The 27,797-nt window shown below is 38.8% G+C and overlaps 1 protein-coding gene across 1 annotated transcript in view; it reads left to right on the forward strand.

Annotated features, from left to right (window-relative positions):
- Window positions 1–27,797, forward strand: part of AGPS (alkylglycerone phosphate synthase) — a 155,927-nt gene that overhangs the window by 13,130 nt on the left and 115,000 nt on the right. The window contains exon 2 of the mRNA XM_023212321.2: window positions 16,590–16,679. Coding sequence (XP_023068089.1) covers window positions 16,590–16,679 — 90 coding nt within the window. The remainder of the gene's footprint in view (window positions 1–16,589; window positions 16,680–27,797) is intronic.

Below are 27,797 nucleotides of genomic sequence, written 5' to 3' on the forward strand. Positions count from 1 at the left end.
CTGCCTGCTTGTGCTGTGCTACATTCTAACATTGCAAAAATGATTGACAGTCAGTGGAGAAATATAGATAGATATATAAAAGATATGATGTAGCTGTAGTCATTGTATATAGAAGAAAAAGCCATAAATTCTTGAAGAAGATAGGAAAAGGCTTTATAGAAGTGACTTTTAGACTGGTTGCCTCCAGGGAAAGAAGGGCATTTTAGACAGGGGATATATACAGGAAGACATAAGAGGGCATGTTGTGTGTAAGGAATTGTGGTAACTTAATGTGTCTGGGAACAGCCGTTAAAGAAGGTGAAAATGTAGAGTGATGCTATGTTAAAGAATTGGGATTTCATCCACATTGGAGAGTCAACGAAGTTTTAAAGTATACACTGCTAGATTTTGACTTTTGGTAGAAGCAATGAACGTGGAAAATACTGTTTTGATTCTATTGTTCTCTATTGATTATTGAAGTAATAATACTCAATCTCATATTTGGCATTCAAGGCTTTCAGCTGTTCTCTGTGACTTCTTGAATGTGCTTATATGCTTCAGCCAATTTTATGCTGCTTATTAGACGGGAAAATCCTTGTGATTTCTTCCTCTGTTTGACTTGAAATTTTACCATCTTCCAAAGAAGGGAAAGTTTAAATGCCTCCACAATGAAGGGTTCTTTCAGCTAGAGATGAACACCACTGAGCTCTTGTAATAATTTGTACTCCTTGTGTGGCAATCATTGAGTTATACTGAAATCTTTGCTTGGTAGTTAGGAGTGTTGGAGCCAGACAGCCATGGTTTAAATCCTAGCTGTATCATACACTGTTCATGTGACTGGGGACAAGTTACTGAATCTTTCTGTACGAGTTTTTTTCATGTTTTAAATAGGGATAACGACACCTACATCACAGGATTAAAGTGAGAAGGAAATAAGATAATGATTGTAAAGCCCTTAGCTTTACAGTATTATGCAATACTGTCATTATTGCAGTATACTACATAGAAAGGAGTAATAAGAATAGAGTGCTAAAATAGTTTCTATATTAGACCATTTTTGCATTGCTGTAAAGAAATACCTGAGACTGGATAATTTATAAAGAGGTTTAATTAATTTACGGTTCTGCAGGCTGTTCAGAAAACATAACTCTGGCATCAGCTTCTGGGAAGACATCAGGAAGCTTACAATCATGGCAGAAGATGAAGTGGGAGCAGGCACTTCATACAGCAAAAGTAGGAGCAAGAGTTGAGGCTAGGTGTGGGAGGGGGAAGTGCCACACATTTCTAAACGACCAGATCTCATGAGAACTCACTGTTGTATAGACAGCCCCAAACCTTGAGGGATCTGCCCCCGTGACCCAAACACCTCCCACCAGGCCCCACACCTCAAGTCCTGAGGACTACAATTTAGCATGATATTTGGGCAGGGACAAATATTCAAACTATATCGGTTTCTGAAGGTGGAAGCACAGCAAGAAGTAGGAGGTACTCAGTGGCAATAATGACATTTTAATAGAGAAAACAAATTTCCTTTTTTTTTTTTTTTTTTTAAGAAATGGTGTTTTGCTTTGTCACCCGGGTTGGAGTGCAGTGGTGTGATCATAACTCACTGTAACCTTGAACTCTTGGGCTCAAAAACCATTGTCCCTAGTAGCTGGGACTATAGGCATGTGCTACCATGCCTGGTTATTAAAAAAAAAAAAAAATTTGGAGCAGGCTCTCGAAGTGTTGCCTAGGCTGGTCTTGAATTCCTGGCCTCAGGTGGTTCTCCCACCTCAGTCTCCTGAGTCGCTGGGATTATAGGCACAAGCCACTGTGCCTGGTGAGAAAACAAATTTCTAGTAAATGTCACCTTATGCATTAGGAAGGAAGGGAAGAACCCAAAAAGTATAGAGCATCAGCAGTTTCTCGTACTGTATTTTAGGCTGATTGTCAGTATCACACATGATGTTTGTTCACTGTTGTGCTATTTCTGGTTTGAAACTCTTCTCCGTGACTCTTAGTAGTCATGGCTCACCATTGCTTGCTTCTGTGTGATATGTGGCCTTGGTGGCTACACATTGGAATTAGAATAAATATATTCTTGTGCTAAAGGAAAGTTATTTGATAAATAATTGTTTTAATTCTTATACTTTTTAAGACTTTTAGCATGTATGAACTAGGCAAAGTTCCATAGTGGATCAAACTTCCTAAAATTTGCATCAAAAAACATGATCTCTATATAGCCCTCGTTTCCCCTTCCAGATAGTCTTTTGTAAGATTTGGGTATAGATTTATGCCACCTCCTCTGTCATGTAATCACATTTCCATTTCCTGTTATCTCTTTCCCCTGTCTTCCACATGGTGAGTGCCGCCACTTTGCCCTCTTGCTGCCCATTGTTTTCTTGTGGAATTCTACTCAAGGCCATCCTCTCCTACAGTGAAGTGAGTTTGAAGTTTTTCCTTTCTGTTTCTCTCAATTCCAGTCTCCTGATTTTGGTAAGGTTTGGGTGAGATCAACTTAATTGTAAACCGTTTACATTAAAGCTTTGTATTCCTTTGTGGTTATTCAGCAGATGAGTCTTCTATTCTTAACTTTTTCTTGCGTCTTAAGGTAGTGCTTACCCAAGTGTGGTCTGTGGATGACCCTCATCAGAATTTCCTGAGGGTGGTTGTCCAAAGTATAGATTCTGAGGCCCCACTGCCAGAAATTTTAATCATGGGCTGGGTCTAGGGTGGCATTAGGACTCTGCCTTTAAAATAAGCACCCAAGGTGATTTTTATGCTCCCAGGAAGTTTGAGAACCTCTGTTGTGATTGGGTCCTGCTTTTAATGCTTTCTTCTCTTCCCCCAAACTTTATGGGGTTCATTTTTTCCATGGGTTTACCAGAAGCAAAGATAGCGATCCCAACTACCTGTCACTTAAAGTAGAAGGGACTACTGCTGATTATTATTGTGTCATTATTTTAAGTAAAACAAACCTAAAAAAACCAACAACTACTGTTTTGTTTTCTTTTTTTTCAGTTGCAAGATTTAATAGAGTGCAAACAGAGCCCATACAATGGGAGGAGACCCAAAGGGGGCTGCCACTCCCTGCTCGAATGCCTGGGGTTCATATCCCAATCATTGTCCCTCTCCCTGTGATCTCAGGTGAAATATGATTTGACTATTTTTTTACCTCCTGCTTTAGCCTAATTTGTATTTTAGTGAGCCCTCTTTACTGCCTGATTGGTTGGGTGTGAGCTGAGTTACAAGCCCCGTGTTTAAAGATGAGTGTGGTCACCTTCCCAGCTAGGCTTAGGGATTCTTAGTCAGCCCAGGAAATCCAGCCTAGTTCTGTCTGGCAGTCCGCCTCTCAACAGGAAAACCCAAGTGTTGTTGGGGAGTTTGGTTGACGACCACTCTTAACTGCTTCCTGTTGCATTTGGATGTAGTAGGGGTTTTGCAGTTGAGATTTCCTCGGGAGGGGTGCCTTCGATGTCATCAACATTGGAGCATGGGCCAGTAGGCCGGTCCAGTGGTCCACAGTAGATCCTAGTTGTGGACTGCATCTGAGGCTCCGTTTGAAGAACCATTTATAGTTTTACACCTTTGATTCTGGAAGAGACAAACTTAACAAGGAGGTTAAAGATACAGGGATTGAAACGTATGGCCTGAAGTGCAGGGGATTATTTCTTTGGCACACTTCACAGGCCTTGACTATCTGCTTGATAGTTTTTAAATGGCCTGGTCCAGTAAATAATGATTTGGCCATCTGATGGGTGTTATCAATGCCTAAATGGAAGGTTTGGTGAGGGGTTTTAAGAATTTCCATTGGTTAGCTGCAGGCAAAAGTATTTTTCCTTCTTCAGTGGCTAGCTATCCCGAGGGGAGGAAACTTGTCCTCGTGAGGTTCCCCATTCTATTTCTCCTGCCAAGTACTGGGGCTTGGTTTCCCAGAGGGGATTACCCCATATTAGGTGTCCTTCTATAAGCATTTCTAACAGAGGGTCCTGCTTTGTGGCCCTTTTGGCTTCAATATCCGCTTGGCGGTTCACTTCTATTTCCCTTTCCTTTCCTTTTTGATGACCCCAGCAGCGTAAGACTATTTTAATTTGTCTCTCTCTCTCTCTCTCTCTGTCTCTTCTCTCCTTGACTTAATGTGCTTTTATCCTGATCAATTATGTTGTCATAGACCCAGTTCCAGTTGTTAAAGTGCTGGGTCATCAGTTCTAAGGCCCTGGCCAAGGAGCCAAGGCTTGGAGATTGTATTGCAGAGGGGTAAGCTGGGTAGAAATCGGGGGAGGAGAGCATCTTACACAACGGGAGAGCAGTCCTCCTAGCCATTTACAAGCTTGGGGCCCTGGCAAGGGTATTGGGGAATGGGTCCCATATAACTGCTCATGTCGAGAGCTATATGCCTAAATTGGGAGGGACACCAGGGACAAGACTCCCTGGGTTCATAGCCTAGATGCCTAAGGACACAGCATAGAGCTTCCTTAGATCCCTTTGGAGATACAGCTTGCTCTAATACATGGGAGAGGAAATGAAAGTCTGAACCATTAGTATCTAGGAGGCAGGGATTGGAGGAAGTAGATTCAGAGGTAAGGAGAATTTTGGGGCTATACTTTCAAGAAAGTCATGGTCAGGACCTAGGAGGAATGAGTCAGAAGGAAAGGTGGTGTGCACACATGGGCGACTGTTGAGTAGAGACTCCTGGCTGCACCAAGATCTCAACCCGCTAACGCCAGGAGTTTGGGATGACCACTTTCTGCCTCTAGTCAGCCCTTGGCTTCCCCAGGAAAATTGAAAGCAGAAGCTGGTTCCAGGCAGATCAACACTCCCAACCCAGAAGGGCTGGGGGTTGTTAGAAAGCCTTTTCCCAGACAGCCTCACACCTGAGTCTTAAGTCTGGTGGCCACGCTAATTGTTTTTTTTAACTGGCCAACAGGTGCCCGGTATTTTCCTCTGATTCTAAGGAAGGATAGGATAGAATAGCAAGTGAAAGTGGTTCAGTATTACTCACTGCTTTGGAGAGTCCCTTCGTGGTTGCCAAAATGTTACCTGGGGGTCATTGCTTCTAGAGCTCCCAAGATGGTGGCGGGCCACTTCCAAAATGGCAACAAGCCTCTTGTTCTCTGACCTGGGGTTCTTGGCCTCATGGATTTCCAAGGAATGGAATCTTGGGCCATGCGGTAAGTGTTATAGCTCTATTAGAAGCTGTGGGTCATGGAAGAGAATTGTGGAACCCAGCGAGTAGTGTTCAGCTCGATTAGGATGAATCTGGGCACTGAGCCGTGCACAAACAATGGCAAGCCTTTAGCCTAATCAAGAGCGGCAATGGACACCTCGCTGGATCAGGAGCACAGCAAACACCCTGCTGGATCTGGAGGGGTGGAAGTCAGTGGCGGGTCTGCGCTGGCGGCAAACAGCAGTGGTGGACGGTGAGCGAAAGCTCGGCTCGAGCCATAACAAACATGGACCAGAAGAGTGTGCAGTTGCAAGATTTTAATAGAGTGAAACAGAGCTCCCCTACAATGAGAGGGGACCCAAAGGAGGTTGCCCAACAGCTACAGTTTACAAGAATACTGTGTACATCAAGCCGGTAGGGATTTCAGTCTTGGCATTTTTAGAGTCATGCCAAGGGTCTTGTTGGTCTGTCCCCAAAGGACAGCTGGGGAAGGGAACTTGGGCTTGGTTTCAATGCTAAAATAGCATATAGATTTTTGGAGACATTCGTATTTTCTTTGTGTTCAGTTTTATAGTTTCTACAGAAATTCAAGGCTCTACTGGAAATGGCTTTGGTCACTTATGGGTTGGTCAGTATAATAAGCTTGTGATACAATTCCTTTTTTAATTACTAGCAAGCATGGAGTGAGCAGTGAAAGTGAATTGGCATTTTTCCCAGTTGGTGGTAGAGAAAGTCTGGGGTTGGTTGCCAGAATTGCCACATTGATTAGATTACAAGTGGACAGTGAAGGGAACAAATCATGAAATTTAAAGCACAGTCCAGGGAACACAAGAGTCCAAGTGAAGGATACGTCCTTTTCTCTTTGTCCTTTGCTATGACAACCTCCTGATGCAGATTTGGATTGTTTTCCTCATTACGTAGACGAACACCTGAGGGTAAAGGATAGGATGGTTGTTCTTTCCAGGCTTTCAGAATGGCAGATACCAAGCTTGTGTGAGTGGATATGTGGGTACACACCTGTCCTACCACAAAATATTTGTAACATACACTACTAAATGTATGAATCACTAATAGTGTGTATTTCCATTTTCAAATGCATCATTCAAACAGTAATGAGTTTCTAATTGGTAGATTATGGTATAGTGTGTCACAGAAGTGTGGGAGTGATTAGTGACTGCCCAGAGTATTCTGTCAATGTGTGGTAAAGCTGCCCTTACCTTATTTGCCCTTCTTGTCCCCTGCCACTTTCCTGTGCCTCCGTGTACAATTTTTCCCCTTTATACCTGTATATTACTTTTTCTTTCATTCATTTATTCGCAATAAATGTAGGAATTGGACCTTTGGGATGCAGTTTTTGAGCCTTGAATTCAAGTTTTTAAAGGTTTCTTTTCTTTTCTTTTTTTGAGACAGGGCCTCACTCTGTCACCCAGGCTGGAGTGCAGTGGCAATTGTGGCTCACTACAACCTTGAACTCTTGAGCTCAAGGGATCCTTCTGCCTTGGCCTTGTAGTAGCTGGCATTACAGGCTTGCATCACCATACCTGGCTTTTATTTTATTTTATTTTATTTTATTTTATTTTATTTTATTTTTGAGAATTGGGGGTCCCACTGTGTTGCCCAGGCTTATTTTGAACTTCAAGGCTCAAGTTATCCTCCCACCTTGGCCTTTCAAAGTGGTGGAATTACAGGTGTGAATCATTGTGCTTGGCCTTAAGAAGTTTTTTAGAGTGCTAGTTTCTTGTGGACTATAAAAAGTTGACTGTAGGTAGTTAAATGTATATTTGGTTTACCATATAGTTGAAGCCGTTTAATTCATAATGGAATTCTATCATTCAAAAATATTTGTAGCTATTGGTAAGAAGCCCAGTAGATTTTATAATAAACCATCATGAAAGTTCTGCATATATATGGAAGAAAGAATTATTTTCTCAGAACAGAGAGCAACTGCACTGAGATTCAAAGGCTGAGCAGCATATTTGCCTCAGATTCAGAGAGTTGTGGTAACATACATTTTAATGTATGGTATTTGTGTGAGGCCTCTAATTTTCCTCCATCTCTGATTCCTAATTTCATCTGCCTATCCCATGGGTGCCTATGAAGGTTCTTGTGTGTTTTTTTTTGTGTGTGTGTATAATGTATGTAATATACATATATGATGAATGTATTATATATAATATATCTGGATATATTATATATAATTTTTTTTAAGTATACTTTAAGTTCTAGGGTACATGTGCACAATGTGCAGTTTTGTTACATATGTATACATGTGCCATGTTGGTATGCTGCACCCATTAACTCGTCATTTACATTAGGTATATCCCCTAATGCTATCCCTCCCCACTCCCTTCTCCCCACAATAGGCCCCAGTGTGTGATGTTCCCCTTCCTGTGTCCAAGTGATCTCATTGTTCAATTCCCACCTATAAGTGAGAACATGCGGTGTTTGATTTTCTGTTCTTGGGATAGTTTGATGAGAATGATGGTTTCCAGCTGCATCCATGTCCCTACAGAGGACATGAACTCATCCTTTTTTATGGCTGCATAGTATTCCATGGTGTATATGTGCCACATTTTCTTAATCCAGTCTGTCACTGATGGACATTTGGGTTAATTCCAAGTCTTTGCTATTGTGGTGAATAGTGCCGCAATAAACATACGTGCGCATGTGTCTTTATAGCAGCATGATTTATAATCCTTAGGGTATATCCCCAGTAATGGGATGGCTGGGTCAAATGGTATTTCTAGTTCTAGATCCTTGAGGAATCGTCACACTGTTTTCCACAATGGTTGAACTAGTTTACAGTCCCACCAACAGTGTAAAAGTGTTCCTATTTCTCCATATCCTCTCCAGCACCTGTTGTTTCCTGACTTTTTAATGATTGCCATTCTAACTGGTGTGAGATGGTATCCCATTGTGGTTTTCATTTGCATTTCTCTGATGGCGAGTGAGGATGAGCATTTTTTCATGTGTCTGTTGGCTGTATGAATGTCTGCTTTTGAGAAGTGTCTCTTCATATCCTTTGCCCACTTTTTGATGGGGTTGTTTGTTTTTTTCTTGTAAATTTGAGTTCTTTGTAAGTTCTGGATGTTAGCCTTTTGTCAGATGAGTAGATTGCAAAAGTTTTCTCCCATTCTGTAGGTTGCCTGTTCACTCTAATGGTAGTTTCTTTTGCTGTGCAGAAGCTCTTTAGTTTAATTAGATCTCATTTGTCAATTTTTGCTTTTGTTGCCGTTGCTTTTGGTGTTTTCAACATGAAGTCCTTGCCCATGCCTATGTCCTGAATGGTATTACCTAGGTTTTCTTCTAGGGTTTTTATGGTTTTAGGTCTAACATTTAAGTCTCTAAGCCATCTTGAATTGATTTTTGTATAAGGTGTAAGGAAAGGATCCAGTTTCAGCTTTCTACTTATGGCTAGCCAGTTTTCCCAGCAGCATTGATTAAATAGGAAATCCTTTCCCCACTTCTTGTTTTTGTCAGGTTTGTCAAAGATCAGATGGCTGTAGATGTGTGGTATTATTTCTGAGGGCTCTGTTCTGTTCCATTGGTCTATCTCTCTGTTTTGGTACCAGTACCATGGTGTTTTGGTTACTGTTGCCTTGTAGTATAGTTTGAAGTCAGGTCGCATGATGCCTCCAGCTTTGTTCTTTTGGCTTAGGATTGTGTTGGCAATGCAGGCTCTTTTTTGGTTTCATATGAACTTTAAAGCAGTTTTTTCCAATTCTGTGAAGAAAGTCATTGGTAGCTTAATGGCATGGAATCTATAAATTACCTTGGGCAGTATGGCCATTTTCACGATATTGAGTCTTCCTATCCATGAGCATGGTATGTTCTTCCATTTGTTTGTGTCCTCTTTTATTTCACTGAGTAGTGGCTTGTAGTTCTCCTTGAAGAGGTCCTTTGCGTCTCTTGTAAGTTGGATTCCTAGGTATTTTATTCTCTTTGAAGCTATTGTGAATGGGAGTTCATTCATGATTTGGCTCTCTGTCTGTTACTGGTGTATAAGAATGCTTATGATTTTTGCACATTGATTTTGTATCCTGAGACTTTGCTGAAGTTGCTTATCAGCTTAAGGAGATTTTGAGCTGAGATGATGGGGTTTTCTAAATATACAATCATGTCATCTGCAAACAGGGACAGTTTGACTTCTTCTTTTCCTAACTGAATACCCTTTATTTATTTCTCTTGCCTGATTGCCCTAGCCAGAACTTCCAACACTGTGTTGAATAGGAGTGGTGAGAGAGAACAAAGCCTCCAAGAAATATGGGATTATGTGAAAAGACCAAATCTACGTCTGATTGGTGTGCCTGAAAGTGATGGGGAAAATGGAACGAAGTTGGAAAACACTGTGCAGGATATCATCCAGGAGAACTTCCCCAACCTAGTAAGGCAGGCCAACATTCAAATTCAGGAAATACAGAGAATGCTACAAAGATACTCCTCGAGAAGAGCAACTCCAAGACACATAATTGTCAGATTCACCAAAGTTGAAATGAAGGAAAAGATGTTAAGGGCAGCCAGAGAAAAAGGTTGGGTTACCCACAAAGGGAAGCCCATCAGACTAACAGCAGATCTCTCGGCAGAAACTCTACAAGCCAGAAGAGAGTGGGGGACAATATTCAACATTCTTAAAGAAAAGAGTTTTCAACCCAGAATTTCATATCCAGCCAAACTTAAGTTTCATAAGTGAAGGAGAAATAAAATCCCTTAGAGACAAGCAAATGCTTAGAGATTTTGTTACCACCAGGCGTGCCCTACAAGAGATCCTGAAGGAAGCACTAAATATGGAAAGGAACAACCGGTAGCAGCCATTGCAAAAACATGCCAAAATGTAAAGACCATTGATGCTAGGAAGAAACTGCATCAACTAACGAGCAAAATAACCAACTAATATCATAATCACAGGATCAGGTTCACACATAACAATATTAACCTTAAATGTAAATGGACTAAATGGTCCAATTAAAAGACACAGACTGGCAAATGGGATAAAAAGTCAAGACCCATCAGTTTGCTGTATTCAGGAGACCCATCTCACATGCAGAGACATACATAGGCTCAAAATAAAGGAATGGAGAAAGATCTACCAAGCAAATGGAGAACAAAAAAAAAGCAGGGGTTGCAATCCTAGTCTCTGATAAAACAGACTTTAAACCATCAAAGATCAAAAGAGACAAAGAAGGCCATTACATAATGGTAGAGGGATCAATTCATCAGGAAGAGCTAACTATCCTAAATATATATGCACCCAATACAGGAGCACCCAGATTCATAAAGCAGGTCCTTAGAGACTTACAGAGAGACTTAGACTGCCATACAATAATAATGGGAGACTTTAACACCCCATTGTCAACATTAGACAGATCAATGAGACAGCAGGTTAACAAGGATATCCAGGAATTGAATTCAACTCTGCACCAAGCGAACCTAATAGACATCTACAGAACTCTCCACCCCAAATCAACAGAATATACATTCTTCTCGGCACCACATCGCACTTATTCCAAAATTGACCACATAGTTGGAAGTAAAGCACTCCTCAGCAAATGTAAAGGAACAGAAATTATAACAAACTGTCTCTCAGACTACAGTGCAATCAAACTAGAACTCAGGACTAAGAAACTCAATCAAAACTGCTCAATTACATGGAAACTGAACAACCTGCTCCTGAATGACTACTGGATACATAACGAAATGAAGGCAGAAATAAAGATGTTCTTTGAAACCAATGAGAACAAAGATACAACATACCAGAATCTCTGGGACACATTTAAAGCAGTGTGTAGAGGGAAATTTATAGCACTAAATGCCTACAAGAGAAAGCTGGAAAGATCTAAAATTGACACTCTAACATCACAATTAAAAGAACTAGAGAAGGAAGAGCAAACACATTCAAAAGCTAGCAGAAGGCAAGAAATAACTAAGATCAGAGCAGAACTGAAGGAGATAGAGACACAAAAAACCCTCCAAAAAATCAATGAATCCAGGAGCTGGTTTTTTGAAAAGATCAACAAAATTGATAGACCACTAGCAAGACTAATAAAGAAGAAAAGAGAGAAGAATCAAATAGATGCAATAAAAAATGATAAAACGGATATCACCACCGACCCCACAGAAATACAAACGACCATCAGAGAATACTATAAACACCTCTACGCAAATAAACTAGAAAACCTAGAAGAAATGGATAATTTCCTGGACACTTACACTCTCCCAAGACTAAACCAGGAAGAAGTTGAATCCCTGAATAGACCAATAGCAGGCTCTGAAATTGAGGCAATAATTAATAGCCTACCAACCAAAAAAAGTCCAGGACCAGACGGATTCACAGCCGAATTCTACCAGAGGTACAAGGAGGAGCTGGTACCATTCCTTCGGAAACTATTCCAATCAATAGAAAAAGAGGGAATCCTCCCTAACTCATTTTACGAGGCCAACATCATCCTGATACCAAAGCCTGGCAGAGACACAACAAAAAAAGAGAATTTTAGACCAATATCCCTGATGAGCATCGATGCAAAAATCCTCAATAAAATACTGGAAAACTGAATCCAGCAGCACATCAAAAAGCTCATCCACCATGATCAAGTGGGCTTCATCCCTGGGATGCAAGGCTGGTTCAACATGCAAAAATCAATAAACGTAATCCAGCATATAAACAGAACCAAAGACAAAAACCACATGATTATCTCAATAGATGCAGAAAAGGCCTTTGACAAAATCAATAGCCCTTTATGCTAAAAACTGTCAATAAATTCGGTATTGATGGAACGTATCTCAAAATAATAAGAACTATTTATGTCAAACCCACAACCAATATCATACTGAATGGGCAAAAACTGGAAGCATTCCCTTTGAAAACTGGCACAAGACAGGGATGCCCTCTCTCACCACTCCTATTCAACATAGAAACAAGATCTTATCAGAGTCCTCAAGTTGATTACATTTAGGTGGTCTTACTGCCCTCACCAGTTACCAAAGTTAATTAACAAGCCATTAAACTAATTCATGACGAAAAGTAAAATTATAGATCCTTTTGGCCATTTCAGTTGGCCTTTTCCTCTCTAGGAAATCACAGTATTATCAGATGAAGGTAGCTTTGTGAGTTTTATTTCAGGGCAAGAAGAAATATTGATCTGAAGAGTGAAGCATCTTTTATTAGAATTTTGATTATTGGAATTTTTTCAGAAAAGCTTTTTAAAAAGTTATTAGATAGCTGAAGTTTTACAGTTGTCAACCCAGAATGAAAGTAGGCTAAATCATTTTTTCCTTTTCCTTATTTTCTGGTGAAAAATATTATGATTATTATGATTAGAAATAGCAATGTAGAAACCATGCATATATGTCAGGATGCTTGCAGTTTGTTACTAGTAGAGGAATAGTAATCTGACAACCAGTCTGTAAACGGAGACTTCAAAGTGAAAATTTCCCATTTTAGGAATAAAGAAACCCTTTATGGTTTTTATAATAGTAAGGCTAAATCTAAATATTTCACCTAAAGATTGTATAATAACAACCCTGGAAAATTCTAAATATTGAATATGTACATCATGTATATATCATGGGAGAATACTGCCACCTTGTGCATATAGGATGCTATTTTATGCCTCCATTTTCTTTTGTTACACCAGCTAATACTGTGTGCTTTTTCACTGTTTGGTACTGTGGTTAGATGTGTAAATGTGTAAAACATTTTTTTTTTATGCAATAAAATCAAGCCAACTATTCTTTCGGCAGGAGGAGGTGTCTTGTGTATTTTTTTTTTTTTTTTTTTTTTTGAGACTGAATCTTGTTCTGTCACCTAGGCTGGAGTGCAATGGTGTGATCTCGGCTCACTGCAACCTCCGCCTCCCGGGTTCAAGCAATTCTCCTGCCTCAGCCTCCTGAGTACCTGGGACTACAGGCATGCACCACCACACCCAGCTAATTTTTTTTTTTTTAATTTTTAATAGAGACGGGGTTTCACTATGTTAGCCAGGATGGTCTCCATCTCCTGACCTTGTGATCTGCCCACCTCGGCCTCCCAAAGTGCTGGGATTACAGGCGTGAGCCACTGTGCCTGGCCTGGTCTTGTTTTTTTTTAAAGATGTTAAATTTGGTATAGTTAGCTCTAAGAATTGGAATGTCTGAGAGATCATACTGGTTGATTGACCTCTGGGGTTAGATGAGAATTGGATTCTTTTATTTGAATCTTATGGAAAGTTGTTGATTCTTTAATCATTCTTCATTTTAGTGCTTGCAGTGCTTTGGGATTATTCTGAATGGCAGAATTCATTACACTATTGGAGGTGTAGGGAATTTGGCTTCTGGGACAAACATATCCCTTGATTTTTAAACGTTTTCCCTTCAGGTCAAGTGCAGACGAATGACTACAACACAGGGTGAGCATCCCTAATTTGAAAATCTAAAATCCAGAATGTTCCAACATTGGAAACTTTTTGAACACTGCCATGAGATAGTGATTCCTTTGCTTCCTGATAGTTCAGTGTATACAAACTTTGTTTCATTCATAGAACCATTAAAAATATTATATACAGTTACCTTCAGGCTATGTGATAAGATGTGTATGAAACATAAATTTTGTGTTTAGACTTGGATCCAATCCCCAAGAAGTTTCATTATGTATTCCAGAATCTGAAAAAAGTCTGAAATCTGAAACACTTCTGGTCCGAAGCATTTTGGATAAAGGATACTCAGCTTATAATAACATATAATAGTTTCTTGAAACACTATTGATGTGAAGAAAAAAATAAGTTCTTTCAAATATTCTGGTTTTCTGAGAGCCTGACTTAGATGGGTTTCAGATATTATTGCCTGTCTGAAGAGGAAGAATTGTGAGACTGGAAGTCAGCCTTTGGATACTCACAACGAACTTAGCTGTGTGACCAGGGATGCTTCCCTGGGTAGTTTCTTTATCTGAAAAATGAGCAATTGAACTAGGTGGGTTCTGAGGATCTTTTTAGTTTTCGAATTCTGTGACTACGTAAAGTTTTATTCTAATTTTAAAATGTTATGCTGTAATACCCTTCAAAATACTTATTATACTCTTATTTATAAGAAGTTATTTAAAAATTTAATCATATAGTTGTATTTAACTATCAGAGTATATACTAGTAATTTTGGGGGTCGTTGGAATATGTGTATATAAAAGTATAAAACCAGAAGCCTGGGAAATTTACCTGTCTTTTATTTAACACCTGGGGTGCTTGAAGATATCAGAAGATAGGTTTGGGGGTAATCTAGATTTTAATTGTATGCTATTTATGCTTCGTAATCCTGTTTGGGGCACAAATGCATTCCAAATGCCTACATTCAACTTCTGAGAGGACTCCAAAAGTTGCTACAAATATAGTAAAGTCCATTTTATAAGCCCAATTTTATGACTGGGATGAAAAGAGAGAAAAAGGTACCTACAGTTGAAAATTTGAAAGTTCTTTAGGATATTACCCAACTTGAAAATGTAAGGCCAAAGACTCTTCAGGATGTAAAACCCTTCATTTTATAGTGTATAACAGCAGATCTTTCCTGCTCATCTTGATTCATTTCCTCATGAAGCGCTAAGAATGAACCCATGTGACTAAGTTTAGCTTTTTACTTTGGGGTCATCTGGGAATAATTTTTTAAATTCTAGGGATAATTTTAAGGAAAATGATTTTCATTGTTAAGCTACATAAACATGCCAAATTCAACCTCTGTACTGAAATTATTTCCCCGTGCCTTGCCTTGAGATTTTTGCATTTATTTTGTGTAATACCAAATTACTATTTTGTAAAGAACAGAATTATAATAAATGTTGAAATTCACTAATAAAATGCAATCACATAAAATCTATGCACATTATAAGCCATTAAAGATGTTAATGTGTTAAAATATATATTTACCCTTCTGATTCTTGAAATATAATAAGAAAATACTAAGTAAATTATACTTCATAAAAGTGGAGATAATTTAATCATGAAAAAAAACAAAGTGGAAAATACTCTAATCTGTTTTTAGAATGTGAAAATCTTAGGTTCAATCCCAAGTGTTGGCACTAAAACAAAAAAAAGTAAAATCTTAAGAAAATGAGTGTGTCACTGGTAACATTAGTCATGATGTTTTTCCATAGAGATTTTTCCAAAAGCTCCCTTCCAAAACCTCCCTCTGCGATGAGGTTAGGAATGTTATGGGATTAGAAAAAATATTTAGTGTTAGTTTATAACTGACTAATCTACAAATCCAGTCTCTGGATTGATACTCTTCAGATATTTTGAAATTTTTGTAGAGGGACTGTAGCTTTTATTGATAGCAAATCATAGTTGTAAACAGAGCATTCCTAGTTTCTTTGTCTTAATTTTGTGTATAGATGGAGATTTCAGTTCATAATTAATTACCTATATCTGGTTCAGTTGTATTATGTTCATGTTCATTTGTTTGAAAAGCCTTTGAACTAGAACAAGAATTATGATTGTAATAAAAAAACTTGCTTGTTTCTTCTTTCTTGAGAATTACTTGAGAATAAGAAGAACACTTTGTAATGAGTGCATCTTTGTTTATTTTGAAGTTTGAATGCAGCAAATAACTTTCAAGATAGAAAAATGTTTTTGTTACATTATTTGCATCATAAACTGCATAGTTGAATTTGTGGTAAGAAGACTTACCACCCATTTATTTCAGTAGCCAACATCAAACTAGGGTAGTCTGCCAAAACATGTAATAAAAAGTGATGCAGTACTTCAGCGTGATTGCTTATTATGTTCTGTACAGGTCCAGACCTATCTAACATGATGTGCAAAATTGAATGATTCAGCCATTGATTTTGATAAATAAGGATTTTTACAACTATGAAATATTGGTGTTTTGGAAATTAAAAATATCATGTTATTTTGGAATTTTGAAAATGGGTATAGCCATTAACTGTTACAATATGTAGGTCAAGGTAGAGATTGGTAGTTATATGGAATTTGAAGAATTTAGAATGTAAACCCAGCACTGAGATTTTTAACTTACTTTATTGTGTCTATTGCTAGCCAATCTACTTGGTAAGTTGGTCTTTTTTAAAAATCATAGCGGAAGATTAGTATTTATGATTTTTTTCTCATATGTGTAAAACTGTGTTTCCTTAGTTTTAATTGCAGAACTTTTTAGGTCATTCTACAATGTAAACCAATAACATGTACAAAATGCAACATTTATATTTTAAACTTATCTTCTTCCTTTTTGCAACTTTTTATTTCTTCCTTTGAATGCATTAAATTTATTGGTTGTAGCCCTCTGTGAAGCAGGTGCTGCTCATCAGAGTGCTTCTATATTCAGAAATATTAGTATATGGACATTTTAACATGTGCTAATTTTATTTAATGTTATACAATTAGTGGGCATAAGGTGTTTTAGATGATTATGAGTTAATAATCAATGATATACTATGCAGTTTTAAGATGTTTAGCATTGGTCTCATTTATATATTTTTTCTTCTCACTAGGCAAGAAGTTATGAAATGGAATGGATGGGGATATAATGATTCTAAATTCATCTTCAATAAGAAGGGCCAAATTGAGTTGACTGGGAAAAGGTAACCCTCGTTTATTTCTTCTTTTGTTACTTCTTTAATTCTTTCTATGAAAAATTTTAAACACACTAGAAAATATGATTTCTCCCTGAGTTTAAACATTATCAACATTTTGCGATAACTGCTTTTTTCCCCCGGTAGTATTTCAAATTCTGATGTTGTCATGTCACCTCTAAATATATGTATATGTGTGTATGTATATATATATATAATATGTCTTAAAAAATAAGGACCTAATATAAGCAATTATATGATAATATTATATATCGAAAATAGCAAAAATTTTTAATCTAGTTATCCAGTTCATATTCACGTTCTCCAGTTGTCTCACAAACATCTTTTATAGGTAGTTTATTTGTGTCAGGATCCAAATAATGTCTATAAGCCATCCACCACCCAATCCCCATGCCATTCAGTTTTTTGAAAGCAGCTTCATATTTAAATCTGGTAATTTACATTGGAGTGTGGGTTATTATGAAAGGTGAACGATTTTAGGTCTGTGTGAATATAAATAGTATTGTGGTGGGATTAGTTTCTGAGATAAATTAGGAAAGAAATGATAGAGAAAGATCAGTCATTTTTGTGATAGCTTTCCTGTATCTGAAATGTGGTTATTTGTTGATAAGAATTACAAAGTATATTTGTTCAATCATACCTCAGTAAAACTGGAAAAAATATTAAAAAGAATTCTAAAGGATATTTCTGTTATTCCTGTTTGTTCTAGACGTGGTCAGAATTGTAAAATGAGTTCTTTGTTGGTTGTAAGCAATACTGCCCTTGCCAAAGCTCTGTTTTTGGTTTGTCTGTTGAATTTTGATACAACATTTGAAAGGGCAATGAGTACAAATATGTAATACTTGAATGCTGGAACCAAAAATAAAAAGAAATTGAGACTAAGTAAAAAATTGGATCAGATATATTACGAGTCTATTCCAGTATTGTACCCTGATTTAATATCTATTGGACATTACTATACTTAAGTTAATGTTTTTAAAACATATGCTATATCAATATATTAAAATGTCAACAAAGTAAGTTTCGTTCCTTTGGAGAAGTTATTTCCTTCCTTTTCATAGTGCAATGTATTAATAAATTTTCTATTTTTCTGACTTATTAATATTTTGTACCTAAAATAAAATCTCAGGAATAGTAATTTGAAAGTAATTTTGGCCGGGCGCGGTGGCTCAAGCCTGTAATCCCAGCACTTTGGGAGGCCGAGACGGGCGGATCACGAGGTCAGGAGATCGAGACCATCCTGGCTAACACGGTGAAACCCCGTCTCTACTAAAAAATACAAAAAACTAGCCGGGCGAGGTGGCGGGCGCCTGTAGTCCCAGCTACCGGGAGGCTGAGGCAGGAGAATGGCATAAACCCCGGAGGCGGAGCTTGCAGTGAGCTGAGATCCAGCCACTGCACTCCAGCCTGGGCGACAGAGCGAGACTCCGTCTCAAAAAAAAAAAAAAAAAAAAAAAGTAATTTTAATCAAGGTATGAAGTGGTACATTTGACATTAGTTTTTTTATTAGGAAAATAAATATTATCTGTGTTCTCATTCCCATCCTTAAGTGTGATTGGGTAGCATGCAATGGAGGCTTAGTTGAGAAATTGTGTAATTCAGGTAGAAGGGATTTCTGGTTAAAAGTAAATTTACCAGTGTTCTAAATGTTGAATCTTTTATGTTTTATTTACATAGAATAATGTCTGATGTAGTAGAAACATCGATGTAGAGATTGGCTTTTCAAAATTTTATGGAGGAAAAAACGAATCTTCTGAACTTAGAAAACCAGATTTCTCTTTTCTCAGACACTGTCCTCATTTCTCTTTCTCTTTTTCTCTCTTTGTGTTTGGATCTTGAAGGTACACAGCATTTCTGTTTTATGGAGCGGGGTAGATGGTCACTTGTATTTCTGCAAAGTCTTCTGTACAGTACTGTAGGCCATGTAGTGGTTTATATGAGAAAGGGTGTGTGTGTGTGTGTGTGTGTGTGTGAGAAATGAATGATTAGTCATAAAACATCACAGGTAACTATGCCTTAGTGGGTCCCATGGGTTCAGGATCTCGTTCTTATTTTGGGTGTTCTGGCACTTGATTTGTCAGTTTCCTGGAAGAGATGAGGCTGTAGGGGTCTGACACATGCCACACTTCTAAGAGACTGATTTAAAAAATTAGAACCTCAGTGTATTCATTTATGGTTAGATTATTCCTCTTTCAGGGTATGGAATACATGTTAGTGCCCTTTCTGATGTTAGGGTATCTAGAGAACAACATTTGCAACTTAGATATTATTTGGAGAGCATACATTCAGAACAAAGGAGATTTGATGGTCTTGATAGAGATATTTATATAGGCTGTAATAGAACCAGAGAATTTTTCTGTTGGTTTTAATGGGTTACTACCACTCCTGCCAGAACGCATTCCTTAAAGGCCTCATTTCTTTGCATTGTTGACTCCTAAGTCAGAGTCCAGTTGGGGAGAGGGAGAATAAGGGTGCATCTGACTGGAAGAGCCTGCAAGAGAGACCAGGAAAGTGAATATCTGGCAAATTTGCATTAATGGAGGGTAGCTTTTGCCTTCCTTCAAGACTTACACAAAGGATAATTCCCCAAACATATAAATGGGATTTAGGTGCTCTGGGATTAAATATATACTAAACAAACAGTAACTAAAATGAAAAAGCAAAACAAAATTCAATTCCCATTTTGGTGGGAAGCACCAGTACCTTGTCACAGGGTCATAAACTGAGTTGAAGTGAATCATAACTTTCTCTATATCTAGTCTGTTTTCCTGAGAATAATTGGTGAATGAGTAGGTTTCTCTGATTTTTATCAGAAAACATTTACAAACACTCTTAAGATAATAATATCTACTATTTATTGAGTGCCTACTGAGTTATCTTACAATAACCCTATCAGATGGATAGAGTTATCTTCTTAAAAATAATGAGGATGAGGAAAGTTAAGTAGCTTACCTGAAGTCGCCTGCTCAGTGGTAAATTGGGATTAAAAACCAGGTGTTTTTAAGCTTCATTCTTCTGCAGTTTCTATTATACTGTGCTTTTGAGTTACTTCTGCAGATAACTAAACTCATCCACTGTACTGATCTTGTTCTGTCTCCAAACCCTGGGAGCGCTACGCTCTGTATACCAGCACAGTAGAGTTAGTCATATTATAAAAATTTATCTTGCATCAGAAATTCCTATTGTTACTGTGAAAGGCAAAGGGCAGAGGCGTAAGAAGGTTGTGATACTCCTGAAAGAGAAAATGGAATTCATGACTACAACGGCTGAGTACAAGAAAACGCTGTTTGGCTGAACAGTATTAATTTACTCTTATTTATTAATTATATTAGAGGTAAGGACAATTTTTGACATTTTTTTGTAGAGACTTTCTATTCTGGCAGTGAGGTGGACTGAAATAATTCAGGCCCCTTGCCTTTTATAACCACATAGAAAAGTTGGATAAAATATCAGAAGAAAGAAATATAACAGAGCTGGAAAGAAAGAAAGGGAAATCCTACGTGCCAGAAACTAACAGTGATTATCAGTGAAAATTGATGAGGTGTGGGGTTCTCCTATTTCTGATCCAAAGAACATTGAAAAGAGATTTTTATATGGAAATGTAGTTGATTGTATGTATTTTGCGGGAGGGTAACTTTGACATTTCAAACCCAGGCATTAAGTTGTAAGCAATTATTAGAAGCTATTATAGAATAACAGCTTTTTCCCTATGTTAGGAGAAGGGTCTGAAATTTTTTTCTGAGCAGTCTATCTTCTGAACAGATTTATAATTTATCAGTTTATAAATCTCTAGATTTATAACTTACCACTTTTATTCCTTCTAAGTATGGATGAATTTAGTCCTCTTGGGTTTAAGCAGCATAAGGCAATACTCTGGAGCCAATTCTGTAGATTTTTTTTTTCCTTCAACTTTTAAGTTCTGGGGTACATGTGCAGGATGTGCAGGTTTGTTACTTAGCTAAACGTGTGCCATGGTGGTTTGCTACACAGATCAACCCATCACCTTGGTTATTAGGTTATTAAGCCCACTGTCCATTAGCGATTTTTCCCGATGCGCTCTCTCCTTCCACCGCTCCCCGTGATGCGCCCCAGTGTATGTTGTTCCCCTCCCTGTGTTCATGTGTTCTCATTGTTCAGCTCCCACTTATAAGTGAGAACATGCAGTATTTGATTTTCTGTTCCTGTGTGTGTTTGCTGAGGATAATGGCTTCCAGCTCTATCCCTGTCCCTGCAAAGGACACGATTGTGTTCCTTTCTATGGCTGCATAGTATTCCATGGTGTATATGTACCATATTTTCTTTTCCAGTCAATCATTGATGGACATTTGGGTTGATTCCATGTCTTTGCTATAGTGAATGGTGCTGCAATGAACATATGCATGCATGTATCTTTATAATAGAATGATTTATACTCCTTTGTGTATATAGCCAGTAAGGGAATTGCTGGGTCAAATGGTATTTCTGCCTCTAGATCTTTGAGGAATCACCACACTGTCTTCCACAATGGTTGAACTAATTTATACTCCCACCACAGTGTAAAAGCATTCCTTTATCTCTGCAATCTTGCCAGCATCTGTTGTTTCTGTACTTTTTAATAATCGCCATTCTGACTGGCTTTTGATTTGCATTTCTCTAATGATGAGTGATGCTGAGCTTTTTTTCATGTTTGTTGGCTGCATGAATGTCTTCTTTTGAGAAGTGTCTGTTCATGTCCTTTGCCCACTTTTTAATGGGGTTGGTTTTTTCTTATAAATTTGTTTAAATTCCTTGTAGGCTCTGGATATTAGACCTTTGTCAGAGGCTCAGATTGCAAAAATTTTCTCCCACTCTATAGGTTGTCTGTTCACTCTGATGATAGTTTCTTTTGCTGTGCAGAAGCTCTTTAGTTTAATTAGATCCCATTTGTCAATTTTGGCTTTTGTTGCAATTGCTTTTGGCGTTTTTGTCATGAAATCTTTGCCCATGCCTATGTTCTGAATGTTGTTGCCTAGATTTTTTTCTGGGGTTTTTATAGTTTTGGATTTTACTTTTAAGTCTTTAATCCATCTTGAGTTAATTTTTGTGTAAGATGTAAGGAAGGGGTATAGTTTCAATTTTCTGCATATGGCTAGCCAGTTCTCCCAGCACCATTTATTAAATAGGGAATCCTGTCCGGGCGCAGTGGCTCACGCCTGTAATCCCAGCACTTTGGGCGGCCGAGGTGGGTGGATCACCTGAGGTCGGGAGATCGAGACCAGCCTGACCAACATGGAGAAACCCTGTCTCTACTAAAAATACAAAAATTAGCTGGGCATGGTGGCGCATGCCTGTAATCCCAGCTACTTGGGAGGCTGAGGCAGGAGAATCGCTTGAACCTGGGAGGTGGAGGTTGCGGTGAGCCAAGATCGCGCCATTGCACTCCAGCCTGGGCAACAAGAGTGAAACTCTCGTCTTAAAAAAAAAAAAAAAAAAAAAAAAGGAATCCTTTCACCATTGCTTGTTTTTGTCAGGTTTGTTGAAGATCAGATGGTTGTAGGTGTGCAGTCTTATTTCTGGGATCTCTATTCTGTCCATTGGTCTATGTGTCTGTTTTTGTGCCAGTACCATGATGTTTTGGTTACTGTAGCCTTGTAGTACAGTTGGAACTTGGGTAGTGTGATGCTTCCAGCTTTGTTCTTTTTGTGTAGGATTGTCTTGGCTATACAGGCTCTTTTTTGATTCCATATGAATTTTAAAATAGTTTTTTCTAATTCTGTGAGGAATGTCAATGGTAGTTTAATGGGAATAGCATTGAATCTGTAAATTACTTTGGGTAGTATGGCCATTTTCACAATATTGATTCTTCCTATCCCTGAGGGTGGAATGTTTTTCCATTTGTTTGTGTCTTCTCTGATTTCCCTGAGCAGTGATTTGTAGTTGTCCTTGAAGAGGTCCTTCACTTCCCTTGTTAGATGTATTCATGGGTGTTTTATTCTCTTTGTAGCAATTGTGAATGCGAGTTCTTTCATGATTTGGCTCTCCTCTTGCCTGTTGTTGGTGTATAGGAATGCTAGTGATTTTTGCACATTGATTTTGTATCCTGAGACTTTGCTGAAGTTGCTTATCAGCTTCAGAAGCTTTTGGGCTGAGATGATGGGGGTTTCTAGATACAGGATCATGTTATCTGCAAACAGAAACAGTTTGACTTCCTCTCTTCCTATTTGAATTTTCTTTATTTCTTTGTGTTGCCTGATTGCCCTGGTCAGAACTTCCAATGCTGTGTTGAATAGTAGTGGTGAGAGAAAGCATCCTTGTCTTGTGCCGGTTTTTGAGGAGAATGCTTCCAGCTTTTGGCTCATTCAGGTATGATATTGACTGTGAGTTTGTTATATATGGTTCTTATTATTTTGAGGTATGGTCCTTAAATACTTAGTTTATTGAGTTTTTAACATGAAAGATGTTGACTTTTATCTAAGGCCTTTTCTGTGTCCATTGAGATAATCATATGGTTTTGTCTTTAGTTCTGTTTATGTGATAAATTACATGTATTGATTTGCATATGTTGAACCAACTTTGATTGTGGTGGATAAGCTTTTTGATGTATTGCTGGATTCAGTTTGCCAGTATTTTATTGAGGATTTTTGCATTGATGTTCATCAAGGATACTGGCCTAAATTTTTCTTTTTTGTTGTTGTGTCTCTGCCAGGTTTTGGTATCAGGATGATGCTAGGGTCTCATAAAAGGAGTTAGGTAGCAGTCCCTCCTTTTCAATTTAGTTCCAGTAGAAATGGTACCAGCTCTTCTTTGTACCTCTAGTAGAATTCAACTGTAAATCTATCTGGTCCTGGGCTTTTTTTGGTTGGCAAGCAATTTATTACTATCTCATTTTCAGAACTCATTATTGGTCTATTCAGGGATTCAGGTTCTTCCTGGTTCAATCTTGGGAGGGTGTATATGTCCAGGAACTTACCCGCTTTTTTCTAGATTTTCTAGTTCATGTGCATAGAGGTATTCATAGTATTCTTTGATGATTATTTGTATTTCTGTAGTGTCAGTGGTGATATCCCCCTTATCATTTTTGATGGTGTCTGATTCTTCTCTCTTTTCTTCTTTATTAGTCTAGCTAGCAGTCTACCTATTTATTTTTTCAAACAAAACAAAACAAAACAAACAAACAAAAAACCTAGCTCCCGGATTCATTGGCTTTTTGAAGGGTTTTTGACAGCTCTATCTTCTTAGGTTCTGCTCTGATCTTGGTTATTTCTTGTGTTCTGCTACCTTTGGGGCTTGTTTGTTGTTGGTTCTCTAGTTCTTTTAGTTGTCATGTTAGGTTGTTAATTTGAGATCTTTCTACTAGAAGCTTTTTGATGTGGGCATTTAGTGCTATAAATTTTCCTCTTAACATTGCTTTAGCTGTGTTGCAGAGATTCTGGTACTTTGTCTCTTTGTTCTCATTAGTTTCAAATAACTTCTAGATTTCTGGCTTAGTTTCACCCAGGAGTCATTCAGGTTGTTCAGTTTCTATGTAGTGTGTGGTTTTGAGTGATTTTTTAAAGTCTTGATTCTAATTTGATTGTGCTATAGTCTGAGAGATTGTTATGGTTTCAGTTATTTTGCATTTGCTGAGGGGTGTTTTAATTCCAATTATGTGATCGATTTTAGAGTAAGTGTTGTGGCTATGAGAAAAATATATATTCTGTTGTTTTTGGGTGGACTCTTGATGTCTGTCAAGTCTGCTTGATCCAAAGCTAAGTTCAGGTCCTGAATATCTTTTAATTTTCTGTCTCAGTGATCTGTCTGATATTGTCAGTGGGATGTTAAAGCCTCTCATTATTATTGTGTGAGAGTATAAGTCTCTTTGTAGGTCTCTAAGAACTTGCTTTTGGATCTGGGTGCTCCTCTATTGGGTACATATATATTTAGCATAGTTAGCTCTTCTTGTTGAATTGAACCCTTTGCCATTATGTAATGCCCTTCTTTGTCTTTTTTGGTCTTTGTTGGTTTAAAATCTGTTTTGTCAGAAACTAGGATTGCGGCCCCTGCTTTTTTCTGTTTTCCATTTGCTTGGTAAATTTTCCTCCATCCCTTTATTTTGAGTCCATGTGTGTCTTCGCATGTTACATGGGTCTCTTGAGGACAGCATAATGGGTCTTAACTCTTCCCCTAGCTTGCAATTCTGTGTCTTTTAATTGGGGCATTTAGCCCATTTACATTTAAGGTTTTTATTATGTGTGAATTTGATCCTGTCATCATGATGCTAGCTTGTTATTTTGCAGACTTGTTTATGTGGTTGCTTTATAGTGTCACTGGTCTGTGTACTTCAATGTGTTTTTATAGTGGCTGGTAACAGTTTTTCTTTTTCATATTTAGTGCTTTCTTCAGGAGCTCTTGCAAGGCAGGCCTGGTGGTGATGAATTCCCTCAGCATTTGCTTGTCTGGAAAGTATCTTCTTCTTTGCTTATGAAGCTTAGTTTGGCTGGATGTGAAATTCTGGGTTGGAAATTCTTTTGTTTAAGAATGTTGAATATTGGCCCCCAATCTCTTCTGGCTTTAGGGTTTTTGCTGAAATGTCTGCTCTTAGTCTGATGGGTTTCCCTTTGTAGATGACCTGGCCTTTCTCTCTGGCTGCCTATTATATTTTTTTCTCTCTTTTTTTCAACCTTTGAGAATCTGATGATTATGTGTCTTGGGGTTGATCTTCTCATGGAGTATCTTACTGGGGTTCTCTGGACCTCCTGCATTTGAATGTTAGCCTGTCTTGCTAAGTTGGGGAAGTTCTCCTGGATGATATTCTGAAGTATGTTTTTCAACTTGGTTCCATTCTCTCCATCTCTTTTGGGTACCCCAATCAGTCATAGGTCCAGTCTTTTTTGTATAGTCCCATATTTCTCAGAGGTTTTGTTCATTCCTTTTTCTCTATTCTTGTCTGCCTTGAAGACTGTAGTCTTCAAGCTTTGAGATTCTTTCCTCCACTTGGTCTATTCTGCTGTTGATACTTGTGATTGCATTGTGAATTTCTTGTGTTGTGTTTTTCAGCTCCATCAGATTAGTTATGCTCCTCTCTAAACTGGCTCTTCTGGTTTTCAGCTCCTGTATTGTTTTATCATGATTCTTAGCTTTTTTGCATTGGATTACAGCATGTTCCTTTCCCTCAGCAAAGTTTGTTATTACCCACCTTCTGAAGCCTACTTCTGTGAATTCAATGATCTCAGCCTCAGCCCAGTTCTGGGCCCTTGCTGGAGAGGTATTGTGGTCATTTGGAGAAGAGGCACTCTGGCTTTTTGAGTTTTCAGTATTTTTGCATTGATTCTTTCCCATCTTTGTGGGATTATCTAGCTTCAATTTTTTGAGATTGCTGACCTTTGAGTGGGATTTTTGTGTGGTCTTTTTTATTGATGCTGTTATTGTTGCTTTCTGTTTGTTTGTTTTTCTTTTAACAGTCAAGCCACTTTTTCATAGGGCTGCTGTGGTTTGTTGGGGGGATTGCTCGTGACCCTATTTGCCTCATTTTTCCCAGACCTGGAGGTATCACCAGTGGAGGCTGTGCAACAGCAAAGATGGCAGCCTGCTTTTTCCTTTGGGAGCCCCATCCCAGGGTGGGTAGTGACCTGTTGCTGGCCTGGATGCTCCCGTAGGAGGTGTCAGGAGACCCCTGTTGGGAGCTCTGACCCAGTCAGGAGGAATAGGATGGCTGATTTTTGGTGGAGCAGGTGTGCCATGTTGGGGATAACCCTTCCATGTCAAGACTGCCTAGACTCTTTGGAGCTAGCAGACTGGAAAGGCTGAGTCAACTGAACTGCAGAGACATCGGCTGCCTCTCCCCCAGGGGGCTCTGTCCCAGGGAGAGATCAGAGTTCTGTCTGTGTAACCCTGGCTCGAGTTGCTGAAATTCGCACAGGGAGTCCCCACCCAATGAGGAGCAATGGATTGGGGTCCCACTTAAAAAAAGCAGTCTGGCCACAATCTGGCATAGCAGCTCTGTTGCATTGTGTGGGATTCCTTCTTGTTCTGACCACCTGGACTGCCTGGAACTGGCAGGCTAGAACAGCTAAGTCAACCTAACCACAGAAATGGTAGTTGCTCCTCCTCCAGGTAACTCATCCATCTCAGGCAGTCTCCAGCTTGTTGCACTGTCTGCCTGGAGTTCCAAGCTAGTGGGTCTTACCTTGTGAGGTGAAAGTGTGGCCTGCAGAACAATGCTGCTTAGATCCCTGGATTCAGTCCCCCTCCTAGAAGAGTGAGCACATGGATCTCCCACCTTGCTGGGATTCCTGGGGCAGAGTCTGCAAAACTCCTGGGTTACTATGTGAGCCTGAGTGACTGTTCTTTTGAGACTCTGCACAGCTCTGTGTATTGAACTCAAGGCCCTGGTGGCGTGGGGTCACCAGGGGATCTCCTGATCCACAGGTTACAAAGACTTGTGGGAGAAGTGTGGTTTCCCTCGTGGGGTTGCACAATCTCTCACTGCTCTGCTTGGATGGGGGTAGGAGTTCCTTTGGCTCCATGCTTCTCCCAGTTGAACCATCGCCCCACCCTGCTTTTCTTTGTTCTCCATGGGTTGAGCTGTCTGCCTAGTCAGTCGCAGTGTGAGAATCTGGATATTTCAGTTGAAGGTGCTGAATTCAGTTGCCATTTTCATTCTTCTCCATGAGAGCTGTAGGCCACAGCTGCTTTTAATCAGCCATCTCAGTCCCCGGAGATTTCTATAAAGTAAAATTTTTGAAAAATGTCATTATTTTTGACTTTATGGGTGTTATATATTAGTTTGGTACTTACAAATCACAAGTTAGTATATAAATGAAGAATTTGAGTTTGTTAGACTTTGTCTTTTTGATGGCATAATTTTTAATTGAAGCTTTGTCTGATTATAAAAAGGCTGTTAAACTGCTTAGCAATTGTAGAACTCACCCTGAGGCTAGATAATTGTATATACTTATCAGGGGAACCCACCCCCAGTATTTCAACGTAGGTTCTTTCTATTTTTCCCTAAGTGTTGGCCAGTCTGAGAAATAAAGAGAAAGAGTACAAAGAGAGGAATTTTACAGCTGGGCTGCCAGGGGTGATACCACATTGTTGGTAGGTCCGTAATGCCCCCTGAGCTGCAAAACCATCAGATTTTTATTAGGGATTTCAAAAGGGGAGGGAGTG

The sequence above is a fragment of the Piliocolobus tephrosceles genome, chromosome 11, assembly GCF_002776525.5.
Source record: "Piliocolobus tephrosceles isolate RC106 chromosome 11, ASM277652v3, whole genome shotgun sequence".
In the NCBI taxonomy this organism is placed as follows: domain Eukaryota; kingdom Metazoa; phylum Chordata; class Mammalia; order Primates; family Cercopithecidae; genus Piliocolobus; species Piliocolobus tephrosceles.